We start from the raw sequence: 23,738 nt of genomic DNA on the forward strand, positions 1-23,738 counted from the left end.
ATCAGTGAAAAATTTTGGAAGAATGGTAACAGTCCAGAGAATGATAGCTAAGGTATTAGGAGTGGTTGGTGCCTTTGACAGTACTTTATTATTGCTGCATGTATAACATTCCAACAGAAAAGTATCCAACACACTGTGTTTCCAATTCGTGGATTACTTTTATTCCAAAAATTACATCTTTTCGGTAATTTGTACATTTTTTTTAATACAAAGACAATATTCGCTCCCTTCCCCACGTCACAGAATCAATCTACAAACACAAGTAGTTTTTTGCTTTCAGTTTGTGTATGTAATTCACACCAACAGTCCGCACGACACAGTTCTTGTCAACAGTTATACAAAATCCAAATTTGTTTTGTTACTAGTAAATGTCTGTGGTCAAAACGTCACAGTTTGGACAGGACAAATTTATCACATCATTCAGTAAACTCGTTTACAACGAATCTCTCTGCAAATGCAGATTTTGAAAAAAACAGTATCAGAGGCATTTGCACTAATCGGCATGTTTTACTGAGCAGTCTTTTAAACCACTGAGCCATTTACCAATTGATTTAATGTGGCACAATGCATTTTATCACCTCCCAGTGTGACATTATTGCCCTATGTTCAGAGTACACCATTTATCCTTCAAGAGGTTAAAAAGTCTTGTCACACATGCCAAGGATGATAGTGAAAAAATTGATATAAATTCACTGCAAATTTTATTTACGAACACCAATGCTCCATAGACCCACAAGTTGTAAAAAACTGTCATGTGTTAAATACATATATAAATACTTGGCAACCGCTGACGTGTGAAAACACGAAAAACTGCCTGCCATGTGGCTCAAGTGTATTAAAGCTTGTATTGTGATGCAAACAACATGTGTGACACATCTGCATTTCACAAAATCCGACACTGTGCAAATTTCCAGACAAATAACATTACAGCACATTAAGACATAGTATGACAACCTTCCCAGAATGCACCCCTGCTAAGAAACTGTTCACTGTTCAAATGCATTTCCTTTTGGCTTCTTCACACTGCGCACCAGGTTGAACTTAACCCAGGGCGAACCCATGGCCGGCCTGGATTAAAAATTTGATATTTCACCCCCACATTCAACCTGGCGTCATTTCACATTTGTTTCATGGGAACTGAGCTTATCAGGGGCATTCAACTGAGCACAAATGATTTTCAACCCAGGCTGAAAAAATATCAAACCTGGTCCGGAGCAGGGTTGAGTTCAACCCGAGTTGAGGTCAGTCTTGGGGTTGATGCAGGGTAAGCACAGGGTTGCCCATTTCGATCCTACATCAACCCTATGTTAACCCTGAGATTTGTCTAATGTGAAAAGGCCTTTTGTAAGTTTACGAACACCAATCTGAAATGTTTCCGTTTTAGTATTTTCTAAACAATGACCAAAACCTTCTTGAGTTTCAAATCTGCCATTGTATTTTTTTGCTTGAACATCAAAGGGACCTACTGCACAGTATTTAAAAGAATTTCACAGTCTACCTCCAGTTTGTAAATCTATTCAAATTCCAATGTCATTTGCCTTTTGTTTTCAAGAATTGGCTTGAATAACTCTGGCTCTGTTTCATTTTTTAACAAGACTACAGTGAAACTGATCACAATTTTGGAAGTCTTAATTCATTCCTGAGGACTTATTTACTTACAGCTGACTCCAGCACTGTCTTCCTTGAACCTCTTTCAAAGCAAAAGGACAAATACATATATTTTTGAAATGTTCATTTTGGGACAGCTTTGGCGATCTACGGCACAAGTATTCCTTAGTCAGCCGTCCATGCATAAGTTTCAGAAAAACAAGTTCAATTGAGCCTAAAACAATTTAGTGCACGCATAATCATTTTCAGTTGATTCAAACTATGTGAAAAAGGGAAAAACCACCCCCCAAACTACAATACAACAAAATACATGTCACACCCATAAAAATGCAAATCTGTGATGATGCATTGTGAAAAGCAGGCAGTCAGTCTTCACACACATCATTTCGAATGAAATGTCTGCATTTTGTACATGTATCTTTAAACAATAGCTTTTTCACTGAGTTGTACGAGAATAAAACATCACTACTTCAGAATGGTGGAAAGTGGGGATGAATGAAAACTAAGGTTAGTGAGTGCAAACGTTAATTTTAATCTAATGTGAGCCCCCCCGCCCCCAGTTTTCTCTCTGCATTGTATTAAGTAGCCGTGTATTTGGCAGTTACGGTACGGCGTGTTAAAGTGTGACGAGATTTCTTTTCGTTAAGAATCGCTCATGACTAGCTGGAATGAAATGAGGATCTGATTCAGCATCACCTGGAAATATCGGTTTGGCATTCTCACTTTCAAACAAGATTTTGAATTTATATTTTCAAATCTTCAGGAAGGTCTCAAAATATGTAAGCACCAAATCTGGACAGACAAACCGTGGTCTGTGGTTTGCTATTATTCAAAACAAAAAAGTCACTGCTCAAAGATGGCTCCAGTGACTTTGCCCTGTTTTTGAAAGTACAAAGCAACTTTTTTGGGGGGGGGGCAATCCTGGTCCTCTAAAAAATGGTCAGATGTAAAAACTTATCAAAATGCACTTCTGGTTCGGACTTCCATACATGTTTAATTACAAAATAAAAAACGGAATGACTGTAGTCTGTCAAAGGCTGGTGGCATCCATGTTCTCTGTAATAAACTCATTCACAGCACAAGGGATTACCTCACAAAAATGGATTTACAAAAAACGGGTCTCTCTCTCTTTTTAAAGCAAAAATAAGTTGTATAAATGTGGCACGTTGATTGGAGTTTCCCCCCCCCCCCACCATTGATGGCCTATTCTTGCCCCTGTGCATTTGTGCCACTGATAACAGCTCTCATCATGTCCATGTACGCATACACTGTTTAAGGACTTTAACCTTCAAAAGTGCACTGTGATTTCTACACGAAAGGTTAACCGGCACTTTTTGTCTTAGATCTCATCTTCTCTGTAGAATGTTCGTAATAAAATTGAGATCATTTTCAACCATTCCAGATCCTCCTCAATTTGTACTTATTTACACAACATATATCACAGCTGCCACATTTGTACACATACATATATATAAATATATATATAACCATTAAAGTCTTTACTTACTTTTTAATTCTGTGTAAAAAATACTCAATACAAGACATCATCAGACAACTATTGATAAAATATACAACGCTTAGTTTTCAAGTATAAAGTAATTTTAAAATATTGGTAAGCATTGACCATGAAATATAACTGAGTGCACCGATTTACAAGTTTTAAATTAAGTGAGTAAATATTTAGGCCAATGTGAATTTTTTGGTTAAAAAAAAATGTGTGAGCTGCACACCACGCAGATGGTTAACTTGTAGTGTTCTCACGACTGAAAGTTACGAAAAAGAGCCAACTTTTCTGCCTTTACTGTTGGGCAAAATTACTTGGAAAGTACTCGGCCGAGTACTTTCCAAGTACTTTTCTCCTTAAAACTTCAATTTTACACAATTTAGGGGTGTCTGAAGTCTTACCTTTGTGTATTCACCATCGAATGCCCGTGTACTCCAGCTACATTTCCTCTCACCGAGTTCAAGATTTGGTAAAGAACCTTGGTACTTGAAAAATACTTGACTACAACACTGCCAGACAGAGCCCCCTCCCCCAGTTTCTGATCCTTTGGGGTTTTTGTCATAGTGTCTCTGCATTCTATCCAATATTCAATTCTCCTGCCAGTTTTAACAGAAGGTACCACGAGCCGAAGAATAAGCATGGAAAACATCTGCTATGCGAAATCAGAACACCAGTCATATTGCCCTGCAATGGGTAATGCATTTTTAGGTTGGTTCACAGAATTATTGCTGATCCAGTTAATGTCCCCCTGACCAATTTCTGCTTACAGAATTTGGCTCAAAATCTGGTCACAAAACGTCCTTCTATTTCTGAGTGATTAAAATAGAAAGAAAAACTGCCTGGACACAAAAAACCTGCCAATTTTGAAACCCAAACTTGGAAAATGCAAAAGAATCAGTGTGACAGCAATGATGGATTTTTGGTAATGAGTTTATGCAAAATATTGTATCAAGAAAAATCAAAGTAGTACCACAGTAAGGCATGCATATTAACAACTAGACATCAGCAGTGCACTGTATGTTTGACAATAACATCAAACATACATATATACAAACCAGTCTGTGGTAAAAACATCACAAATGCATGTGGTTTCTTCAACAACGTTCTGTCTGATCAATAAATAGATGCCATTTGTGTATTTTAACAGCTGAAATTGTACATGTGTGTCAGATATCAACTTTATGCCTGAATTGATGATTTAAAATATGCACAATGTTTCAGTACCGCTCCAACAACATTTTATGCTTAAAAGAAAGATATATTTACATAACTTAACTCTTGCGAGACAAGCTGGGCTGAAAATTTATGTGGCCTGACCTTTCTACTTCTGAATCAACATTGAAGACTGATTTTTTTAATTTCTCCTTTTGTCAAGAAAAGAAAAATAAACTGAAGAGCGAGATTTTTTTCCAGAGAAAGATTTCCAAGATTGTATTTTTTGGGGTGGAGAAAGATACCAGCTTAATGGTACTGAAAGACTTCAAAAGAACAAAAATCATAGTCAACGAACAAACAGATCATTTCCCACTCAAATTACATGTTCTGTTTATAGGGGCAAGGGTTGGGGGTAGGTGGAACTTTTTGATTTGCTTAAATTTGTTACTTGCACAAGCATTGTTTCCTGAAGTAACAAAACTAACTCACCAATTGAGCTCACAGGGTACACTGAATGAGTAACGTGGCCAATCAACTCCGTTGAATTGGCACTCCCACGCCAAATGACCCATGTGATTGACTGATTCCTGAGGTGGAAATGAACTGATTGAATTGTTGCCACAACCTGACAAAAACAAGTCAGGATTGGTCAGAGGTATTTTGAGATGCAAGCCTTTTATAACACATCTGGCTTGGCGGAACTCGATGAGGACTGTTGACTGCTAAACAATAAAGTTAAGTACTTATTCCAAAAGCATAAAAACCTCACTTTCTCTTCAGACAGTACAAAAATGAAAAGTACGGAAACTGAGGATTTTTACTACTTGCGCAAAAATGTATCCTATTTCCAATCAAACCCCATGTTTTCAAATTTAGTCAGCAATGCATAAAAACGTGTCTGAGTGGAAGAAAGTGTGTGACTAAAACCTTGGTCATTTTACATTTACCAAATGGAGCCCTGTTACAATGCAGAAAGGAACTAGGTTATATTAGACCTCAGAAAAAAAAGGAAAATTTGACTTGGGTTTCAAGCTTAGAACTCTGAACTATTGGCTTTAAAACAAAGAATGTTTGGGGATCAGAGAAAATGACCAGGAATGTCACACAGATCTGAAAGAGAGAAGTGACACTGGGGAGAAAACAAGAGAGAGAGGGTGTATAAGAGATGAGAAACCATGTCTTCAGCGCTTGATCATGGCGTTGCAGGCATGCAAGCCGTAGCGCGCCGCCATCCAGAGCCAGAGTAGCCACGACCCTACCACTGCCCCCAACTTGCCCCGCTCCGCTAGTCATTGGATGACGCAGAAGCGCCGGTAGTCCGCCTCGATGTCATCGTCGATGGGCGTGGTGTCCGGCTCCTTCCCCCGTACGTCGGGGATGAAGTCAGCGTAGCTCAGCCCGTGCCGCTCGTAGAAGAGCATGTAGGCATTGTCCTTGTCGATCTCGTCCTTAACTTCCTGTTCAAGGGTCAGAGGTCATGAAGAACACAAATTCACAATAAACTGCACCACCAAGAGGTTTACATGAAAAGGCCATTTTTACAGTGCATTGTGGGAAACTTTTGACTAATCTCATTCTCCAGCTGTGGGGAAGGGGAACTTGAATTGTTCCTGATATTTGTTTTAATGATCTTTTCCATGGAAGTGGGATGTCCATTTTCCACACCCCAAGAACTTGGTCAACCTGTGTTCAATATTATTGAAACCTGGCATGTGCATACAGACATCCAATATGAGTGTATCTGAGAAAATTCAGTTAAATTCAGTGAAGCCTCTTGGTTTTAGAGTCATTTATAGTTATAGCTTATAGCCTAGCGGACGTTAGAGGAAGAAGAGAACTCACTGACCTTAACGCTGCTATCGTTGTAACAGTACCACTTCTTATTGGGGTTGACCGCATAGGCAACGTAGTGACCACCACCCAGAATTCCGCTGTGACACTGCACGTCAATAATAAAGAACAAAAATTATGCTTCAATGCTTTCCGATCCTTGGAGAGTTTGAAAACTGTGATTGATAAAAGAAGGGGTCTGACTGATCAACAGTTTGACATTTGAATGATAAAAGGTTGTTGCAGCAGCACTTACGGCCATGCTGTAGAGGTTGTAGAGACTGGGGCTCAGTCCATGCTCATCCTTGTCGTCTTCTATTTCTTCTTTGAGCAGTGGGTGGGCATCGGTCGCGTCGGTGGGCTGGGTCAAGACTGACCGCTGCCGTGCCAGCTTGCCCCGCCCGCCCATCTCCTCATCCCCGGAGCTCGGCGCGCTCCCACCGCCGCTATTGCCGTCAGACGAGTTCTCGCTGTGGTTTGCTGTGCCCGAGTCGCAGTCCTTGTTGTCGGGGGGCGCTGGCTGCACTGGTTGGGTGTGACCGCCACAGGTGCACTCTAAGTTGCTGTCCGTTCTGTCCTTCCCCGCGCACCTGTCGTTAACTTTGATGGCGTTGACGCTCACCCCTCCCTGGGGACCAAGGCTGTCCCCCTCCCCTTTCCCCGTAGTCTCCTCCTCCAACTTTCCTCCCTCCTCCTTCCCCTGGATCAGCTCCATCATCTCGCTGCGGGGTCGCTGCCGGCCGATGATCAAGTTCCTGAAGTCCAACGGATTGCGGGGAGCCAGGAAATTGGAGGGGTCAAAGTTTTCCTTGGGGAACTTGACAATCTTCTGCGATTTGACCCAGCGACCATTGACAAACTGGAACCTCTTGAGATGAATAACCTGTGAATGAACAAAGAAATTTCAGTCGAACCGTTTGCAAAGTTGACATGTTTTGAGAATCAGAAATCCACTTTTTTAATCACAGAATTGTTTAATAAAAGTAATGCCACTTAAAATTATAATGAAAGGATATTACACAGATTTACTCCATGCTTTTACCTAATATCACTGTCTTTGCTCATGAAACAAATACGGACATCATGTCCCTAATTTTAAAAGTAACAGTCGCTGAGCCATACAGACCCGAATAGATCAAACCTTACGACATAGAAAAACTGCTGAGCAACTTTGTATCCTATACAAATATTGACCAAGATAAGAACATGTATTGAGAGGCCGACAACCCTTTTTGGCTAGGCGAAGAGTTTGTGTGTTTAATAAAATTTGTGGATTTTTTCCATCCCCACAAAATGAGGCCCAAGGTGTCCACCAAGGACCAATTTACGCCAGTTGGGACTTAATGAAGGAAATACTTAATGAAAGAAAAGTAAATTATGTCGGAAATTCTGGATGCTTACTAGTATTGGGGGTAGCCTCCAGATGTCTAGCTTCTTGACTGCCAGCCTGTGGTGCTTGCATTTGGAGCAATAGTACAGCTCGTCTTCTCCTAATTCCTCTTCCTTGGTGAAGGCTCGCAGGCAGTCGTCGAGGCTGATGGGTTCTGTCTGGAGTCGGCGGCTCTTCTCCACGCTCTCGTGTTCCGTCACCACCTTGGAATACACAGAAATGGTGACGTTGGAGAGCGCTGACTGAGATTGAACAAAATTTCCACTCGGCAACTGCAGCTGGACTTGCCAAGTTGAGTGACTCTTGACCAGCAGGGTGACGTCAGTGGCGATCATTGATTATCAAAAGCAACGTGTATCGGAATGCTTAGCAGAAAGTCAGGTGTGGGAAATCATCAGGAGGTTTGACCACAGCTTGACTGGAAATTGGGACTAAATGCATGTGACTGGTTTTAAGTGAAAATATCGAGCCATTGCGTCTCTATGAAAGAGGTATGTGCCTGAGGATGGAATTAATGGTAGCAACTGGACTGAACCATCAAAAATTGTAATTTTCTTCATTTTTATCCCTTAGTTCTTTTGGCCAAAGCCCAGTGTGACTGCCTCTTGACCTGTCACTCAAAATGGCCCACCTCATTCGTGCTCTTCCAAACTCACCCTCTCTTGTGAGGACTGATACCTCAGGTGCAAAGCGGTTGGGTCCCAGTCAATGGCCAAGAAAGTTGTTCCGGAGGTGAAGGGGTCTGACGTACAAGAAATCTCACAGCCACGACAAAATCTATCAAACGCAATATGAAGCCATGCAAATGTAAACACCAAAAAAAAAAACGTCTTGTAGGTTAAAGGCAATTTTAAGGAATCTTCTGACTCGCTTAAAGAAAGCAAGAACGTTATCCTCAAAATAGGAGGAAATTTCTCACCTGTACCAAGGGCACCATGCGCATGTGATTCCATCCTTCTGTACAGCCTTCAAGGTGAAAGGGTAACTGTGGCGTGGACTGTCACTAGCAATAAATGCAGCAAGTGCTCCGTCATAAACATTGTTACTCAAAACAAAAGATCAGTAAAATGCAGAAGCTGCTAAATGCCAAGCAGTGTGCACAGGTTGATTTTTATTTTCCGTGGAGACAAACAAAAAGATGTACTGAAACGGGTCAACTCACTGACAGAAAGTAATCCAATCTAGCGCTGAATTTTGTACCTGTGTGCTGTAAGCACAGAATGGTGACTGTAAGGGCAAAATTCACTGGATACATGATATTCCACCAGAAGCGCAATTATTGTGGTAAAAAAAAAAAACTCGCTGTGAACCTGTGAAAAGCCATATACAATGTGTGCCTTTTTTGGCCGGTGACTGGCCAGCATATTTTGCTGAGCGACTTTTTTCAATGGTTGAGCCCATGTCCAGCCCTGACTCACCCGTCCTCTGCGTGGTTCTTGTGGCCGTTCTCCATGGGTGCCGTGGAACTGACCAGCCGGTTGACCTGTTTCCACACCGATGCGTACAGCTCCTCGTGCGTGGTGGAGGAGGCCACGCAGGGCAGGATGAGCGGGATGCCAAACAGGCACGGCCTCGATTTCTGCCACGACAGGAAGTACATGTCCATGCGGATCTGGAGACAAACCCAACAACAAAACAAGGTCAACAGCGAACCCCTGCATCTGCTAATTAAGGGGATTTTCAATACTGCAAAGATCATTTTGTGCATCGCACTGCGAAGTGACATATTGTTGCCGCACCACTTACCATTGCATCAACTGAACAGTGAAGTCTATGGAGGATACATTACTTCCTGGTGCACCAAAACTATTGCGGACATTGCTTCATGGCATACAAATAATGTGTTGGTACATATAATTCAATGCCATGTGATCAACGATCCACCAATCAAATGACGGGGATTGCTGCAGGAGTTGTATACAACAAAGTGACAATTCATAAATTGGGCAGACTTCCTCAAAATAGAAACAGTAGGTAAAGTCTACCGATTCTTGCAGTTTTTGTCTGATTAATTTCAACTCTCTGGCCATTTGTCTAGGAACCTTTTCAAATCCTTCAAAATCCTCCGCTGTGGAGGAAACCAGCGGCATGTTCTTAAAACCGTTATGCTTCGGGGGCATCAGCTGATCCCTGGAAAGCAGGCCCGCCTAAAACCATGCCACAGCAACGACGGATGTGAATGTGCGCAGTAAGAGATCAAGGTTCCTAAGGTCTTCCTTCCCAGGCTCACCATCTTGCGATGCATGGCGATGACGAAACCTTCAAAGCTGTACACCACGGGCTGAGGGGCTCCTACGCTGCTGGCGACACTAGCCGTGCTGGGAGTGCGGCTGTGCTGCTTGACAGGGGTGCTGGAATCTCCAAGCCGCTCCAAAACTAATCAGAGAAAATTAATGGAGAAGGTACTTAAGCAACACATCAAAAAAAATTTTACGTCTAAAGTAGTGCAGAGATCTAAACACCAATTTTTTTTTTTGAGTTTTGCATTTTTTTTGGGTGTTATTTTCCATCCAGAATTGTTTTCTCTATTAATCAAATCTAATTACCATCTCTGCCTTAAATAACAACACGAATAATACGTCTTCCCTATGGCAAACATGCAGTACAATGCCACATACAGGCCGGATTCAAACCCTAAATTTTATACAATACGGGCGATTCAGAATGGTGCACCACCAAGAGTTTGCAATGCGTTGGCAAATCACAATGCGCGAAATCTGTCGACCCTTTCCAAATGCGCATTTGGTCAACAGATTTCGCGCGTTGTGATTGGCCAATGTGTTGTAAACTCTTGGTGATGCACTATTGTGAAACGGCCATATTAACGTCTTGAAATTGCAACACCGGGGCTAACTTTCAAGCATTCGCTTGGCAAAGAAATGCATTAATTGTATCTGTTCAGCAAAAACTGGTTAACTGCTCAGGTCCTATGCCATCTGCATCAGTTTTTGACTGGTTCTCATCTGTTTTGGGCTTCACGTAACAAATTGACTCAGTGATGTTTTCTGCTAAGTGGTTCTAGGAAATATGAATCAAACAATGAGAAACAAGCACTTCAACATAGTATCCGCTTGAAAATCTCAATTTTTTAAAATGGCAAGATATATTAACCCAAATTTGAAATACAGCCAAACATAACACATACTGATGCATATTTCCTCTGGCATGAACTGGTTCAGTGAAAATAATTGTAAAGTGTGCTCTTATGTGTCAGTGTTAACCACTTTGCACAAGGGGATCCGATATCGGGTACCTTATGTTGGTACGCATAGCCGGGGAGCCCGAAATCGGACAAAGGAGTCTTGTCTTGTAACGAAAGACCACACTCTGAACAAAAGACCGAGCTGCTGGAACTTGAAGAGCATTTTTTCAGTAGTCAATAGCGGAGATAATCCATCCTTTTTTTTGAAACACTATACTACTATTTGTGGCATTCTTTACGAAGGATTACAACCACGGACAAAAGCTCTCCAGTGCTGCAGTGCTGAGCAACACAATATCACTACACGCTAATCTCTCCCCACTGAAAAAGATGCCAGCAGCAAACTGCTCTAGTTTCAAGAACAAAAGAAAATTACGCAACACCGCACAATCTGGGCTCTCTTTACAAGGCAGCAGGCCAGGCTGAAATACACGGGCATCAATAGATGTTGCCCATCAGATTAGAGTAGCCACCAGACAGTCATTCATGTGGGTGTAAACATCCAGTAAATGAAGTAATTAATTTTTGAAGAATTTTGAAAATGGAAAATCATGACAAACGCCTGTATTTGTGCACGACCATTTCAATTGAACCCGGCAGCAAGTGGTTAACCTAGAGAACTCACCCACGTCACCGTTTGGTCGGCTGGGCTCGCTCTGTTCCGCCTCTCCGTTCAGACGAGCCGCTGCCCCAGTCTCCGCCCCTCCCACGCGGGTCATGCTGATGCTGGTGGCTTGGTGATTGCAGCGGACCACCCCATTGGGTGGGGCCGGCTGGGTGGTGCCAATGCCACAGGGGGCTGGCGAGTTGATAGGAGGCAACGGCTGGAGATTGATGAGGCTTTCGGATTGGATGGTGGCTGGAATGAAATAAGGATGAAGTTAGTCCCAATCGAGATAGAAAATGATATAATCTCTGCGCATGATATAAGCAGTGATAAACACTACAATCGTGACTAAAAGAAACCACAATCACTTCAGAGGAGGCTTTGTTTGCCATCGACTTGTCAACTCACCCTGTGTACTCATGTATTGTTTATTTGCCACCGTCGCTGTAACTAATGGAATTTCGTAGCAGTACAAAAGGCCCCCTAGTAATGTCCGAATTTTCTGTGCGTCCGATGGAAAACTCTGCAGAGAGAAACATTATGTTGCTTTATCACAAAGAAAGTGGCTTTACTGTGAAAAACCGAAATTCTAATAAGAAAAAAAATGACAATTGTCATTTGCACAATGTGACCCAACCAACCAAATTACTTTCGAATGGCCAGCGCCTTTTTTGAGTCAAAGATCTTCAAAAGAATCCTGTACAATGTAAATAATCATAAATAATTCTAAGACAGTTAAAAAGGGCTAGAAACTTGATCCTGGCAGAAAAAGAAACATGTTTTACATTTCATTTGCATTTTCAAACCTCAAAGAGATAACAGAAAAGTGTCCCACGGCTTTATCCAATCTTGCAGGATTTGTTCTCTTACCCTGACCATAGCCCCTCCAATCTCCACCAGCAGTAGCTGGTCCGGCTGCAGGTCGCACAGCTCTCCTAGCTGCTTCTTGAAGGCTTTGTACTTGGCCTCCATGTTCAGCCTCAAGCCGTACTTGATGGGAACTGAGCCGTCCAGCCGAACAACTGACGAGGATTGAAAAAAAAATTGACAATAACCATCGTTGACAACTGTTGATGTGACAGGGTAGCTTGCCAACTTTGGTTTTAGTCTGCAAAATGGACTGTTTGTAACTTGAGTGCCCAGGTTTGAGATTGAGTGATCTGCGCTCGTATCAAACACTGACTACTAACTTTGGCAACTCAGCACTCACATTTAAATCTCAGCATTCTGATTCAAAACTGGCTTGGCATGGTTGTGCTAATGGCTGCGTGATTTTTATTGTTACGTCACAAAGTGCTTATTGCTTACAGTCTCAATGAAATACGTGGAGCCTCTGTTAGCATGAAATCGTGCAGTAAGCAGCGCCGTAAAATTTGGCCCAAAAGAAACGGTGTAACTCCACTGGCACTACACTCATGCATGCTTCTTTATATGGGATACAAGCACACAATTTGGCATATCACAACACCCTATTGGCCAGAAAAGCAGTGATGGCTTCCAATGTCTTTGAACTGTGAAGCAGTCAACGGCTGGGTTGGCTACGGCTATGTTTGTTGTCGGGGCATCTCTATATATTCCAATGGAGTGAAGACCTAGACTTAATAGATCTAGAAAACAGATTCATATGCAACCTTTGATTTGAAATCAGATATATTTGCCAACGGCACTTGTCAGCGTTCCAAATGGGCTAATTATATCAATTGGGCACTGCTGTGGTTAACCAAATGAGGGGACTCACCTACAATCTCCACATGCATGGAGCTCTCCATGGGCAAGGGGAGGGAAAGGAAGATGAAGGGATCAAAGCGGACGCTGGTGTGACCACAGGTCTTGCAACGGACCTGTGACTTGAGCTGACCCTGGAACAAGTCCACGATGACAGACTGGTTCCGCCGCAGGTGGTTTTCCCATGCCTAGTGAGGGCACAAAACACAAGTACCTCCATTAGCAGTGCATGCTGGAAAATTTGTGCTTTCTTATCTTCTGCCTATGCTGCCAATATATCAACAGTGATAATTTTTCTGACTGTGCATCTTAAAGTGTATTAAAAAGGTGTGATTTAACAAACTAGATTTCAATGCTATGCCAAAGGGCATCAGTGCCCAATGTGGCAGCAGATCTTGGGCTCCCCTCTCGAGAAGGAGGGAGTTTTCAGACCACAGTGCTCACCTCTTGCGAGACTTCCTCGTCCGGTCGGCCGTCGCTGTCCTTCAGCTCCACGTAGGGCTTTTCCTGGACCCGGTTCAGGTCCTCGTGGAGGCCATCCAGCAGGAAGGCTAACAGCTCCTGTGAGTCCTGCTGCTGGAAACCATTGAAGCGTGGCGCGTACTTGGCTATTGTCCACTGGTGTTGGGGGAAAACCCATAAATCGTTAACAAAGTTATTAATGTGCACGATTTTACCAAAGCAGAGACGACAGACACAAATGGAACGACAGATTTTTCCCTGTTTTCAGTGGTAAGCCCGCTCAATTCCAACCTTGACGATAAGTGCATGTTATTAGATTGTATGTCTTTTTATCAGAAAAAAACCACAATGCCCTGTCCTCTGTGGTATACTAATACACAATTTTGTGTGTTCCATTTATGCCATGCATTTTTTCCCAAATACAAAATGTGATCTGACGACCCACCTCTCCACATAAACATAGCGTTCAAAGCAACAGGTCGTGCTTGAAGCAAGCTGGCAACATATTATAATAGGCACATGAATCAAGAAGGAAAAATGGAGTTCGGTTGAGCTGGCTAGTATAACCAACAAGATGAAAGAATGGTTTTTAAGTGCTGATGATGTCCGTGATTCAATCCCAGAGGGTATTTTTTCTTTTTTCCACTCTGCTTACAGTTGGAAACAATCAATTTTGAAATCTTATTTAATTTACTGCCCAAATTGGTAGTCTTGAATTGTTATACTTTAACCCTCCTTTGGTTTTACAGCACAAATGTGCACAAATGCCCACAGTCACTGGTGAGCCTGTAGTTTCTATATGGAACTCAAACATGCACAGGTTCAGTGTGTACACAGTAGGTTGCCAGCACAAAATGACAAGGGTCTTTTGTGCAGTCCTCTTCACTGCATTTGGTTTACTGCACAATTATGCACATGAAACAGTGAAGCACAGTTGTTGGGCAGCAAAAAAGTGCAATCTGATATTCCTGTGAGGGACTGTTGGTGCAGTGCACAACACAACACAGCTGTGCTTCCTTGAGTTGTTCACCAAGTGACCCAAAGAGTGACTTCAGCATAGGAGGGTTAATTAAAATGCTCATTTTAGGGCATTGTCAACTTCAGCCTCACTTATTAGCTTGGCAGCCGTATCACATTATGTGATATTCCGATGTTCTGCTCTTACAAAGTGCAGAACGAGACTCTCCATATTACTCTCAGCAACAATTAAGTTAGGCACACAACAATGAGCAGGAAGGATGTTTTTGTTATTAAAGGTAAATCATAAACTGGCTCTAAATTCACAAAACCTCAGGGGGAGAACCTGGTACAAATTGGCACATTTACAGGCGAGGAAAAATGAAATGTGGGTTATATTATTCATGAATAAGATGTTTTTAAGGGTCTTACTCTGAGTTTCAGGGGTGCAACACTCTTGGCATTGCCAGCCCACAGCTCCCGGATGAGGTCACCGTACCGCTTAGCAACATGACCCTTCATGCCCAGGGGGTTGGTTCTAGAAAAGAAGAAATTTAGTCACAGTTGACATGACATACATTTCGGAATTTTGAGCTATTAGGTGTTAAAGAAATCCACATTTTGCCCTCAGTTTTAACCTGTGAATATTAGCAGTCCATAACTACAACGGACCTGGATAATGTGCCTCATCAGTCTGATTTGTAACTTGAAGCTATTGTCTGCCGATGTAAGGTCTAAACATGAAATTTTTCTCAGTGCAAAGGCATCTTGCTTAGCAGAAGCAGGGTACCGGCACAAATTGCATGTGATGTGCATTGCTCGTCATCGGTTCCCCAATGATTCTTGCAATGCCTATATTGTTAAGTTGTGCTAAGTTGTTCCACGACTGCGGGCCTAAATTAGAAGCTGTCATTACTCACGAGTTCAGTTCATAGAGGAACGAGTCTGACTTGAAGTAAAGCGTCAGCGGCTGAGTATTGCTGATGCACTGGATGGCGGCGTTCATGAAGCAGGTGTTGCCAAGGTTACTCATGCCCGTCAAGCCACACTCGGTCCGAACAACTGTGCGGGGAATGGACAAAACACAAAACAACTGCAATGGAAGCTAACATTCCAAGCAAAAGCTTCCTGTGCAAAAGTTTCTGTGGAGTGGTCATTCCGAGAAAACACGTTCTTAGAATTCCAAGGTACACCTTGTGTAAAGAACATTTCCATAATACAGTACATCAACGGTACACACTACAGTACATCAATATCAATATGCCTAACCGAGGCTACTTTTCTACACCATCGTCGACTTCTCTCATAAACGGTCCTCCAGTTTGTCGGCCAAACTTATTCAAGACTCTTCTAAAATGTTATTCTTCTGTGAACTTGTTGGAGGAAGATCAAGCAACTACATTCATGGCTTACCAATCTGTACATGGCTAACAAACACAAGTGTATATCAATAGACTAAACAAGCGACCAGAAACAGATGGTTTAATGCCCATTCGACCAACAGAGTGACATGACTGGCCAAATTACATGTCTCGAGTTTAAGAAAATCTTCACCCATGAGTGTGGTATTAAAGCAGTATCGGACATCTCAAGGGGTTCAACAAAAGAACCGAAGTTCTTGAGTCATCTTGTTCCTAGATGTCTTGATGACATCTTACCCTGTTTCTGCTTGTCCTGCTTGCTCTTGGCCAGCAGGGACATCTCCTCCGGCCAACTCAGGTCCTTGTTCCTGACCTCAATAAGCATGGGCTGGTCCTCTGAGATGCCTTGCTGCTCCATGGTGCTGGAGTCATCTTCGAGGAGGATGGGGTTGTTCTGCAAGTCATCAAAGCAACGAGGAAAATAAGTGAATGTAGTGTATTTCTTATATTATTCTATTTTACCTTGACATGTGTGATTGCAAACAACGCTGTATAACCTAATGAGGTAGCCAAGCCCAACCAAACAAGAAGCCCACACATACTAATTTGAATCATTAAGTGTACTCAATAAATGGATTTACGATGAAATGAGCACAAAAAGAAGCATCTTCATGATGTATATAAAGATAAGCATGGCGTGTGGCACAAAAGGTGTTAGTCAAATAGAACACCTCATGATTTTGACAACTAAGGGTGTACCGGTAGTTATTCTCAGCGTTCATGCAGAAATAGCACTTTGCAGCCTAACGTATGGGCCAAGCTGACATTAATATGCATGTGCATGAAGAGAGTGTGCACGATTAATTTCATCTGAATGAGCACAAAATGCTAAGAATTTTTGCACTGGCACCTGGCAAACCAAGCTCCTGTGGTATTTAAATACAACTCATATCTCTCTTGTCGCTATGAAGGGCTGTACCAAGGCACCAGGTGTCCACGAGAACTTCAAACTCTGAGGGCATGTGAAATTCCAAAAATGCCCTGAGGACATTGTTTTTGTCTAAACCTACCTCATCTTTGAGGTTCCAAAGCCTCATCTCCTCACTGCGGATTCTCAGCCGGACCGAGAGGAACTCGTAGATCTGCTGCATGGTGTGCATCTTGCTGAAGCAGGAGGTGTAGGCCAGGTAGCGCTTGGGGGCCGGCGGGGTGGACGAGCTGTTGTTCTGGCCGAAGCTGATGCCCCCGGCCCCGATGGACACATTGCCTGGCAGAAGAGAAGGGAGGTACACGTGAAAGTTCAGTCAAAGCCTTTTTATTCCAGAACTCAGCTTTGTCTGTGGCTTCACCTAATTTTTCATCCTGACAATTGGACTTTTTAGCTCAGTATCTTCCAAACAGATGAAAGCAGTTTCATTCAGTTTGAACAATACAGGCCTACAAGGATGTTTCACAGGGACAACTGTCAGCTTCGTTTCCACAGCCTGAAAAGATTGAAGCTGAGGCAGGTAATTGGCCAAAAAATTCAAATGGAAAATCCTGAAGTCAGAGTTTTTGCCTCACACCAGCATCCCTGAATTTCAAAGTTAGAAATGAAATTTGAGATTTGGAAACCCTTCCCCCTAAACTTAGTCCGACTTTGCCTTACTGTTAGCTTTTTTCATCTAGTTTGAACCTCACCGGCCTGCCAGAGACCGATTTGGAACCCTCCGTATCGTTAGTTTGACTTTGACTTATTTCTAATCGATGCCAACAGTGATCGTCTGTTTACCAGTCTACTTGGATAAAAATGCCTTACCAACCAGCCATTGGAATCCTTGTGAGAATGAGAGTGGATTGTTCACCATGTTGGGGCCAACGAAGGGAGCTTACCGATATTGACTCCATTCCAGGCGTTCTGTCTCTGCTGTACCGTCTGGTGTCTGAGCAGACGCACGCTGATTGGGTACAGCTCTAGCGTTGCACTGGGCTCCCCTTCCAAAGGCACTATCACCTGAGACCAAGCACGAGAGAAGAAGCCCCTTTTGAAGCTGTGTCTGAATCTGGCTGTGGCTTTTGGTTTTTGCCATTCGTGCCCAACGCCTATAGCCACAGTCACTGCCATCAAAGCCTAATTCTTCCCAAGTCCAGAGGAAGAGGCCCATCACCTGTGGACGGACCTTCTGAATACCCAATACCCAGTGTATACCTAAAATCTCATCATCAGAAGACACTAAGGCGAGGGCAGAAAACAGCACTGAATGATTCGAGAGAGGCAGTCACGATTGCCTTTCCACTGGTTGGGGGCCAGCGTGTATATTTAAAACTCATCCCTTTAAATGTCATATTCCAATTTTACTTTGATTTAGACCGTTTCCCATCTCCTGTAAATAGGTTTTACTCAGGGAGAAATGCTGGATTTAGTACAGCACAAGGCAACATGGTGACATAAAACAAATCAACTGGGGAAACATCACCATGGCAACAAAACTCTCCACTCCTAGTTACCTGTTCAGCGATAACAAGTACTTTTTCTTTTACAAATGAGTCATTCTATAAATGTGGGGTCCAACGTGTGACATATTTCTGTCCCTGTTACACCTGACCTGTGTCATTTAACAAAAGATGTATTACTGAAATTAACTATTAAACTATTTTCATTTGTTGGGAAGGTAATTTGCATTACATAATCAGTCTTGGGAATTAAAGAATGCATTCTAAACGTACAACATCATACGCCTGATGTAACAGGGGAGGGGGAATTGGACACCAAATTTATAGAATTACAAAAAACTCTCAATCACTACTGCAAATTCCAAATAATTCTCTATCAACAGTTTAAAAAACAGTGTCATTCCCGTAATTATTCAAGACTTCAAGCTTAAAAAATTCAGACTTTCAGACCACAAATTGAGAACTGAAAAAGTCATTAGTTTTCCAATCTTTACCCTTGCCCCCCCCCCGCCAAAAAACCAAGCCTCTTTCAAAACTTAGGTTTATCCACACACCCTCCTATTCCCTTAACTTCCGAACAGATATATTTGAAGGGGGTACTTACATTCCTGGGCAGTGCTGGCCCGCCAGCATACCACTGAGAGAGAGCTTTCCACACAGGCTCCGGGATGACCTCATAATCTTTGCCCTGGACAAGGGGTGGAGTCCGCTTCAACCGCCCTCCCTCGTTGGTCAACGTTCCAACCTAGTAGAAGTGACAAAAGATAAATGAAATCATAAAATGCATGTCGGAAATGCAGAATCTCTACTCTGCAATATGTAGGAATATTTTCAAGCAAAAGCATAACCAAACTTCATGGGTTATAATGCCCACTACTACAAGGGATTTGGACTAGCTAGCTGACGACTGCTTGCCCGGTGGTTGTGACATCTGCATAGATAAACAGGAGGTCATGGGTTTGGAGGTTTTTCTAATAATCTTTCAGAAAGCATTGAGCGTACAATATTGAAGAGTCACAGTAGTTAAAAAGTTAAACTGTACGTATGGTCATACGTTGGCAACACGAATAATGCACGCTTGTGTTCCTGGGCAAGACATGTCACTGCAATTACCTCTCTCCCCCGAGGATTACAACTGAATGCCGGTGGGGGTGGAGAACTCATTCACTGATCTGAAACTATTGCATGAAAATGAGACCTTGGTGTCAAGTTTTATACAGCATCAAGTTAGTATTACATGAGTCTACTATGAAAATGCAGACACCTTACCTTCCTGTTGTCAGGCATGATGAGGCAGGTGTTATCAATCAGCCCGGGCTTAGGGGGCCCCAGGCTCCCCTGGTTGCCAGAATTTGATCGTTTGGGGGACCGGGTAGGACTGTGTGGTGTCAAGCCGGTCCCGTTGCTGTGGTGGTGGTTCCCCCGCCTTGACAGGAGGGGACTCCTAGACCGAGACTCGCTCCAAGCCTGATTGGCTGGCCGGCTCAGGGAGCTGACCGAATTCTGGGAAGAGCTGGAACTGGTGTTGGAATGGTTGGATATGGGCGGCTAGTTGACAAAGAGTGAAAAGGCAAATGAAGCTATAATCAGAAATCAGCCATTTAAACGAAACATCTTACTGACATGCCTTTTGATATAACCAAACAGTAGATGCTTTCAGAAGCTACATTCAGGCAACTGGCCCATTTTATTTACGATGTTAATTTTGATTCTTATACAAATGATATTCATACAACTGAGTTGTTACAGTAGATAAGTCTTCAGACTAAGGCATGGAGTTGAACGAAAGATGTTGGAAATCTCAGTTTTCTGAAAACATGGACAATACTTCTCCCTGTATTTACTGCTGGGATGCCCAAGATTCTCACTTGTTTCAATTCGTTTTTTACCTTTTTTGAGGTTCATTTGAAACAAATCAATAATGCTTTAAGCTCTGAAACTGATACCACACACCATTCCCCCTCATCTATAAAAAAATGACTTCGGAATTCACAAAAGTGAAAAGTCTGACATCATATCCCAGACTTTTAACTTTCAAGCTCAATTCAACATGTGTTGTTTATTTTGTGAATACAATTTAACAGTCTCTTATAATCCGTGAAAAATAGTTGAAATTTGTTCAAGGCTCAAAAATAGTTCACAGGTTCACATCCTCCCAAAAGCTGGTTCCCTGCTCACCTTATGGGCGACATAGTGGTTCCACATCCTCCACCAGTTCATGGAGATGAGGTACCAGGTCTGTGTCAGTCTCAGCCCCCGCCTCTTCTCTCGCTCCACCCACCCGAGGATGACTTCTTTCTCCTCTTCTGTTGACTGGGGTTTCAGGCCCAGAATGATGTGGCAGACCTGTGACAGGAAATTACAAGAAAGGTTTCAATCACCACAAAAAAGCCATTTTTCAAACTTTTTCATTCGGAAAATTTCAACAGTTCTATGTTTAAGTTGGTATTTGAAAGCAGGGTTTCCAAATTTCCCTTTACAATTGAAAAACAGGGTGTTTCATTTGAAGTTCCAAGCTTTTGAGCATGTAAAGTGTCCAAAACATGTGAGATGCCCTTCTGACTAAAACCTTGTCTAGGCAGTACTAGGGTTCGTGACCAGGGCCCAATTCATGGGGAGATTAGGGCATGAGGAAAATTCCACAAGGCAATCCAGCAGCAGGGCTGTAATGGTTACAGCAAAGTGCGAAAAAACAGCAAAACATGAATGATGAAATCCCTAAACATCCTGAACTTGGGGGTGAAAAATCATGAAATATTGGAAATTACTGAGAAATCAAACCCATGCTAATTTTAAATGGATGCTAAGTCCAAAATACTGCTTAGCTAATTTATGTGCTAAGCTAGAGTTAGCTGAGAACCAGCCACAAGAATGTGCAGATGCTGGGCATTCTAGCCAGTAACCTTTTGCCAAGCAAATTGGTTCTGTCCTTGGGAAGTTTTGGGACAATGCAACTGGCTGAGAAATTGGGCCCAGTTCTGATGACATTTGAGCAATTTGTGCACATTCTACTGTAATTTTGGGGGGGACGGGAGAAGGGAGCGGCTTGTGAGAACCACCTGAAAGAGCTGCTTGCAGAAGTCATCAGGGAGGCTGTTCTTCAGGGCCCACATCAGGAACTCCTCTTGGGTTATACAGCCATCATTATCCCCATCGTGGTTAGCCAGAATGTCTGCTGCGATGTTTGCTGGGTTCAAGTTCTCCACCGACCGATAATCCTGTCGAGACAATTACAAATTGTACTCAGCCAGAGAAACCACTAAACTTCTCAGATAGTCAGACATATGATTGTCAGAGGCTGACATTCCTGCCAAACTCATGATTTGATGAATGACTCAATCCAAACGTCTTGGCTATGGCCAGTGGTCACCTTAGTATCTATAAGAAATGGATGTAGCTGATAGGCAGTGGCTTTCACAAGCACTGTCACTGTGAAGCCATAGCCAGGATGTTTGGAAGCAACCAATGGCTACATGAACTGCCTGACATTTGAAAGGGAAAAAAAAGCCTGGGTCCCAATAAATTACAATCACCTTAACATGCCTTGGAGTCAAGGCGTCACAACAAATCTTTCAACAGTTGCTTCAAACATGTAGATTGAGGGTAACTTCGCAACCTACATGTATGATTCTGTTCCACTGAGAAACCCTGAGAGGAAAAAATGAGATGCAACACAGGCAGATACGAGCACAGAATTCAGAAAGGTAGATTAATTTGACAGTTTGCTCCAAGACTTTTAAAAAGCGAAATGAAGGTTTTTCAAATACTTGAGGGATTTCTCACCACTTCTTGGCCTATTCTGCTTTCCCGTCGCACATTGATCAGACTTTTAACCATCTTCTCCAGCTCATCCTTGTTCAACAAGTTGTCCTGGTCCGTGTCAAATATCTTGAAGAAAACTACGGGAGAGAAAACAGCGGACAGTAAGCCTACAAAAGTGTACAAATGATTCATTTTAAACTTGAAATGTTTTGGGATTTTTTTCCCCACACCTTCTCACAGAGGGGTAGGTTGGGAAAGAAATCCACTCTTAACACCTTGAACGACCCATGTCCAATCATTTTAGAACATGACGTGAGTGTAAATACGTCAAACACACTGTATAATGACACCTATGTCTGTGTAGTTTTAATCCAATCTAGAACAGGATTTTGTTGTAATTATCATTCACAGTGCATGCTTCCAAATTACTTGCTGATTCAAACACAGACCACTATAATTGCCAGCCACACTAGAATAGATCTCTCTCCTCAGACGTCGTCTTTGTAAAAAAAAAACTGCAACAGCGCATATAATGCAAGCGGGTGCATGTGCGCGCAGTGTGCAAAATGTTCGAAACTTATCAAAATATGTTTGAAATACGGCCCGGCCAATGCGTGTCACACAAAGTGAAGTAATAAATGCCGATGCACCGGGCAATCTGCAGGAAGTGACGTCATTTGAGAGAGACCTATACACATTCCTATAAATCAAACGGTATGTTACGTAGAGTGCTTTGCAGCCAAGCCACTGTAACTTGGCATGGGTCTTGACAACACGCTTTGGTTTTGGTCCATGGAACGGGCTGCTTAGTTTACTTCCAGTAATCGAGTCTGGCTGACACAGACAGCTTCATTCGGCAGAAGTGACTTGGAGGTCTGGGTGACAGTCATTTGCTGTCTTCCCCGGCTTACATTTTTGTCTCTCCACCCTGGGTCCTCGGCAGCATGCTGATAAGCCACACGCCATCTCCTTGAGATCAATGTGATTGTCGCTGTTCACATCAAATGCATTGAAAATGCCTAAAATACCAGATCCAACAAAGAGAAAAGAGTCAAGATGACGAAGTCTGTGAAATCAAACTCTACAGTTTCTACATCTATCGGTTTTCAGGGTAAATGCCAAAACTTGAACATCATCAGATGATAACTCTCTTTATCCTTATCGTCCCAAATTCTTTTCGGACTAATTTTGCATTTCTTTTCAGACCACAGGATCCAAAAACCACCATTATATGACCATAATGTTTCAAGTGAACAGTTAATCCCCATTTTAACATTTACATGGATATTTGTACTTGTGAAAATTATAAATTTTTGTTCATGATAAATGGGAGTGTGAACTAAAACAACCTTTACAGACAAACTGCGAGAGTTTAATTGAAGTATTGTTCATGTCAAATGCTACCGTACTTGCTACGTTTATAACTCACCTTCGCATAGTTCCCTAGGCATGGGCGGTGAAATGAGCGGAATGAACGTGTCTAGATCAAAGCGGCCCGTCTTGGACTGCGCTTGCAATGCCCAGTATTTCTTCTCCAGTTCAATGATCTCTGCCTCTTCCACTGTGAAAAAGAGAGCACAGCCTGTTAACTTCAAAAAAGACCAGGACAGCATGAAGCATTGTAGTCAGGTCTGGGCAAAATTTCACAGTGCTGATTACTGCTAACCAACATTTTTTTGCTAACCACATCTGCTTAACAATAAGCGCATTTCATGGCAAGTATTTCACAGTTGCTGAGCATA

The 23,738-nt window shown here is 42.5% G+C and overlaps 1 protein-coding gene across 2 annotated transcripts in view; it reads right to left on the reverse strand.

Moving 5' to 3' along the window:
* Window positions 1-138: 138 nt before the first annotated feature.
* LOC110986285 (ubiquitin carboxyl-terminal hydrolase 32-like) overlaps window positions 139-23,738 on the reverse strand; it is a 49,950-nt gene continuing 26,350 nt past the window's right edge. The window contains exons 6-30 of one of the 2 annotated variants that reach the window (XM_087140899.1): window positions 23,426-23,557; window positions 22,908-23,015; window positions 22,018-22,133; window positions 21,294-21,452; window positions 20,413-20,580; window positions 19,504-19,782; window positions 18,839-18,979; window positions 17,674-17,794; window positions 16,872-17,068; window positions 16,099-16,255; window positions 15,361-15,502; window positions 14,873-14,978; window positions 13,466-13,639; window positions 13,035-13,209; window positions 12,167-12,318; window positions 11,705-11,819; window positions 11,315-11,548; window positions 9,718-9,863; window positions 8,906-9,099; window positions 8,407-8,484; window positions 8,144-8,264; window positions 7,499-7,690; window positions 6,354-6,980; window positions 6,114-6,206; window positions 139-5,724 (exon numbers count right to left, since the gene is read on the reverse strand). In XM_087140899.1, coding sequence (XP_086997025.1) covers window positions 5,557-5,724; window positions 6,114-6,206; window positions 6,354-6,980; window positions 7,499-7,690; window positions 8,144-8,264; window positions 8,407-8,484; window positions 8,906-9,099; window positions 9,718-9,863; window positions 11,315-11,548; window positions 11,705-11,819; window positions 12,167-12,318; window positions 13,035-13,209; window positions 13,466-13,639; window positions 14,873-14,978; window positions 15,361-15,502; window positions 16,099-16,255; window positions 16,872-17,068; window positions 17,674-17,794; window positions 18,839-18,979; window positions 19,504-19,782; window positions 20,413-20,580; window positions 21,294-21,452; window positions 22,018-22,133; window positions 22,908-23,015; window positions 23,426-23,557 — 4,295 coding nt within the window. In that variant the 3' untranslated portion in view covers window positions 139-5,556. Of the gene's footprint in view, window positions 5,725-6,113; window positions 6,207-6,353; window positions 6,981-7,498; window positions 7,691-8,143; window positions 8,265-8,406; window positions 8,491-8,905; window positions 9,100-9,717; window positions 9,864-11,314; window positions 11,549-11,704; window positions 11,820-12,166; window positions 12,319-13,034; window positions 13,210-13,465; window positions 13,640-14,872; window positions 14,979-15,360; window positions 15,503-16,098; window positions 16,256-16,871; window positions 17,069-17,673; window positions 17,795-18,838; window positions 18,980-19,503; window positions 19,783-20,412; window positions 20,581-21,293; window positions 21,453-22,017; window positions 22,134-22,907; window positions 23,016-23,425; window positions 23,558-23,738 lie in introns of both variants that reach the window. The other variant, XM_087140898.1, reaches the window with a different exon arrangement.

Source organism: Acanthaster planci, linkage group LG09 (genome assembly GCF_054643075.1).
Source record: "Acanthaster planci isolate LZ-2023a linkage group LG09, COTS_SCS, whole genome shotgun sequence".
Lineage (NCBI taxonomy): Eukaryota > Metazoa > Echinodermata > Asteroidea > Valvatida > Acanthasteridae > Acanthaster > Acanthaster planci.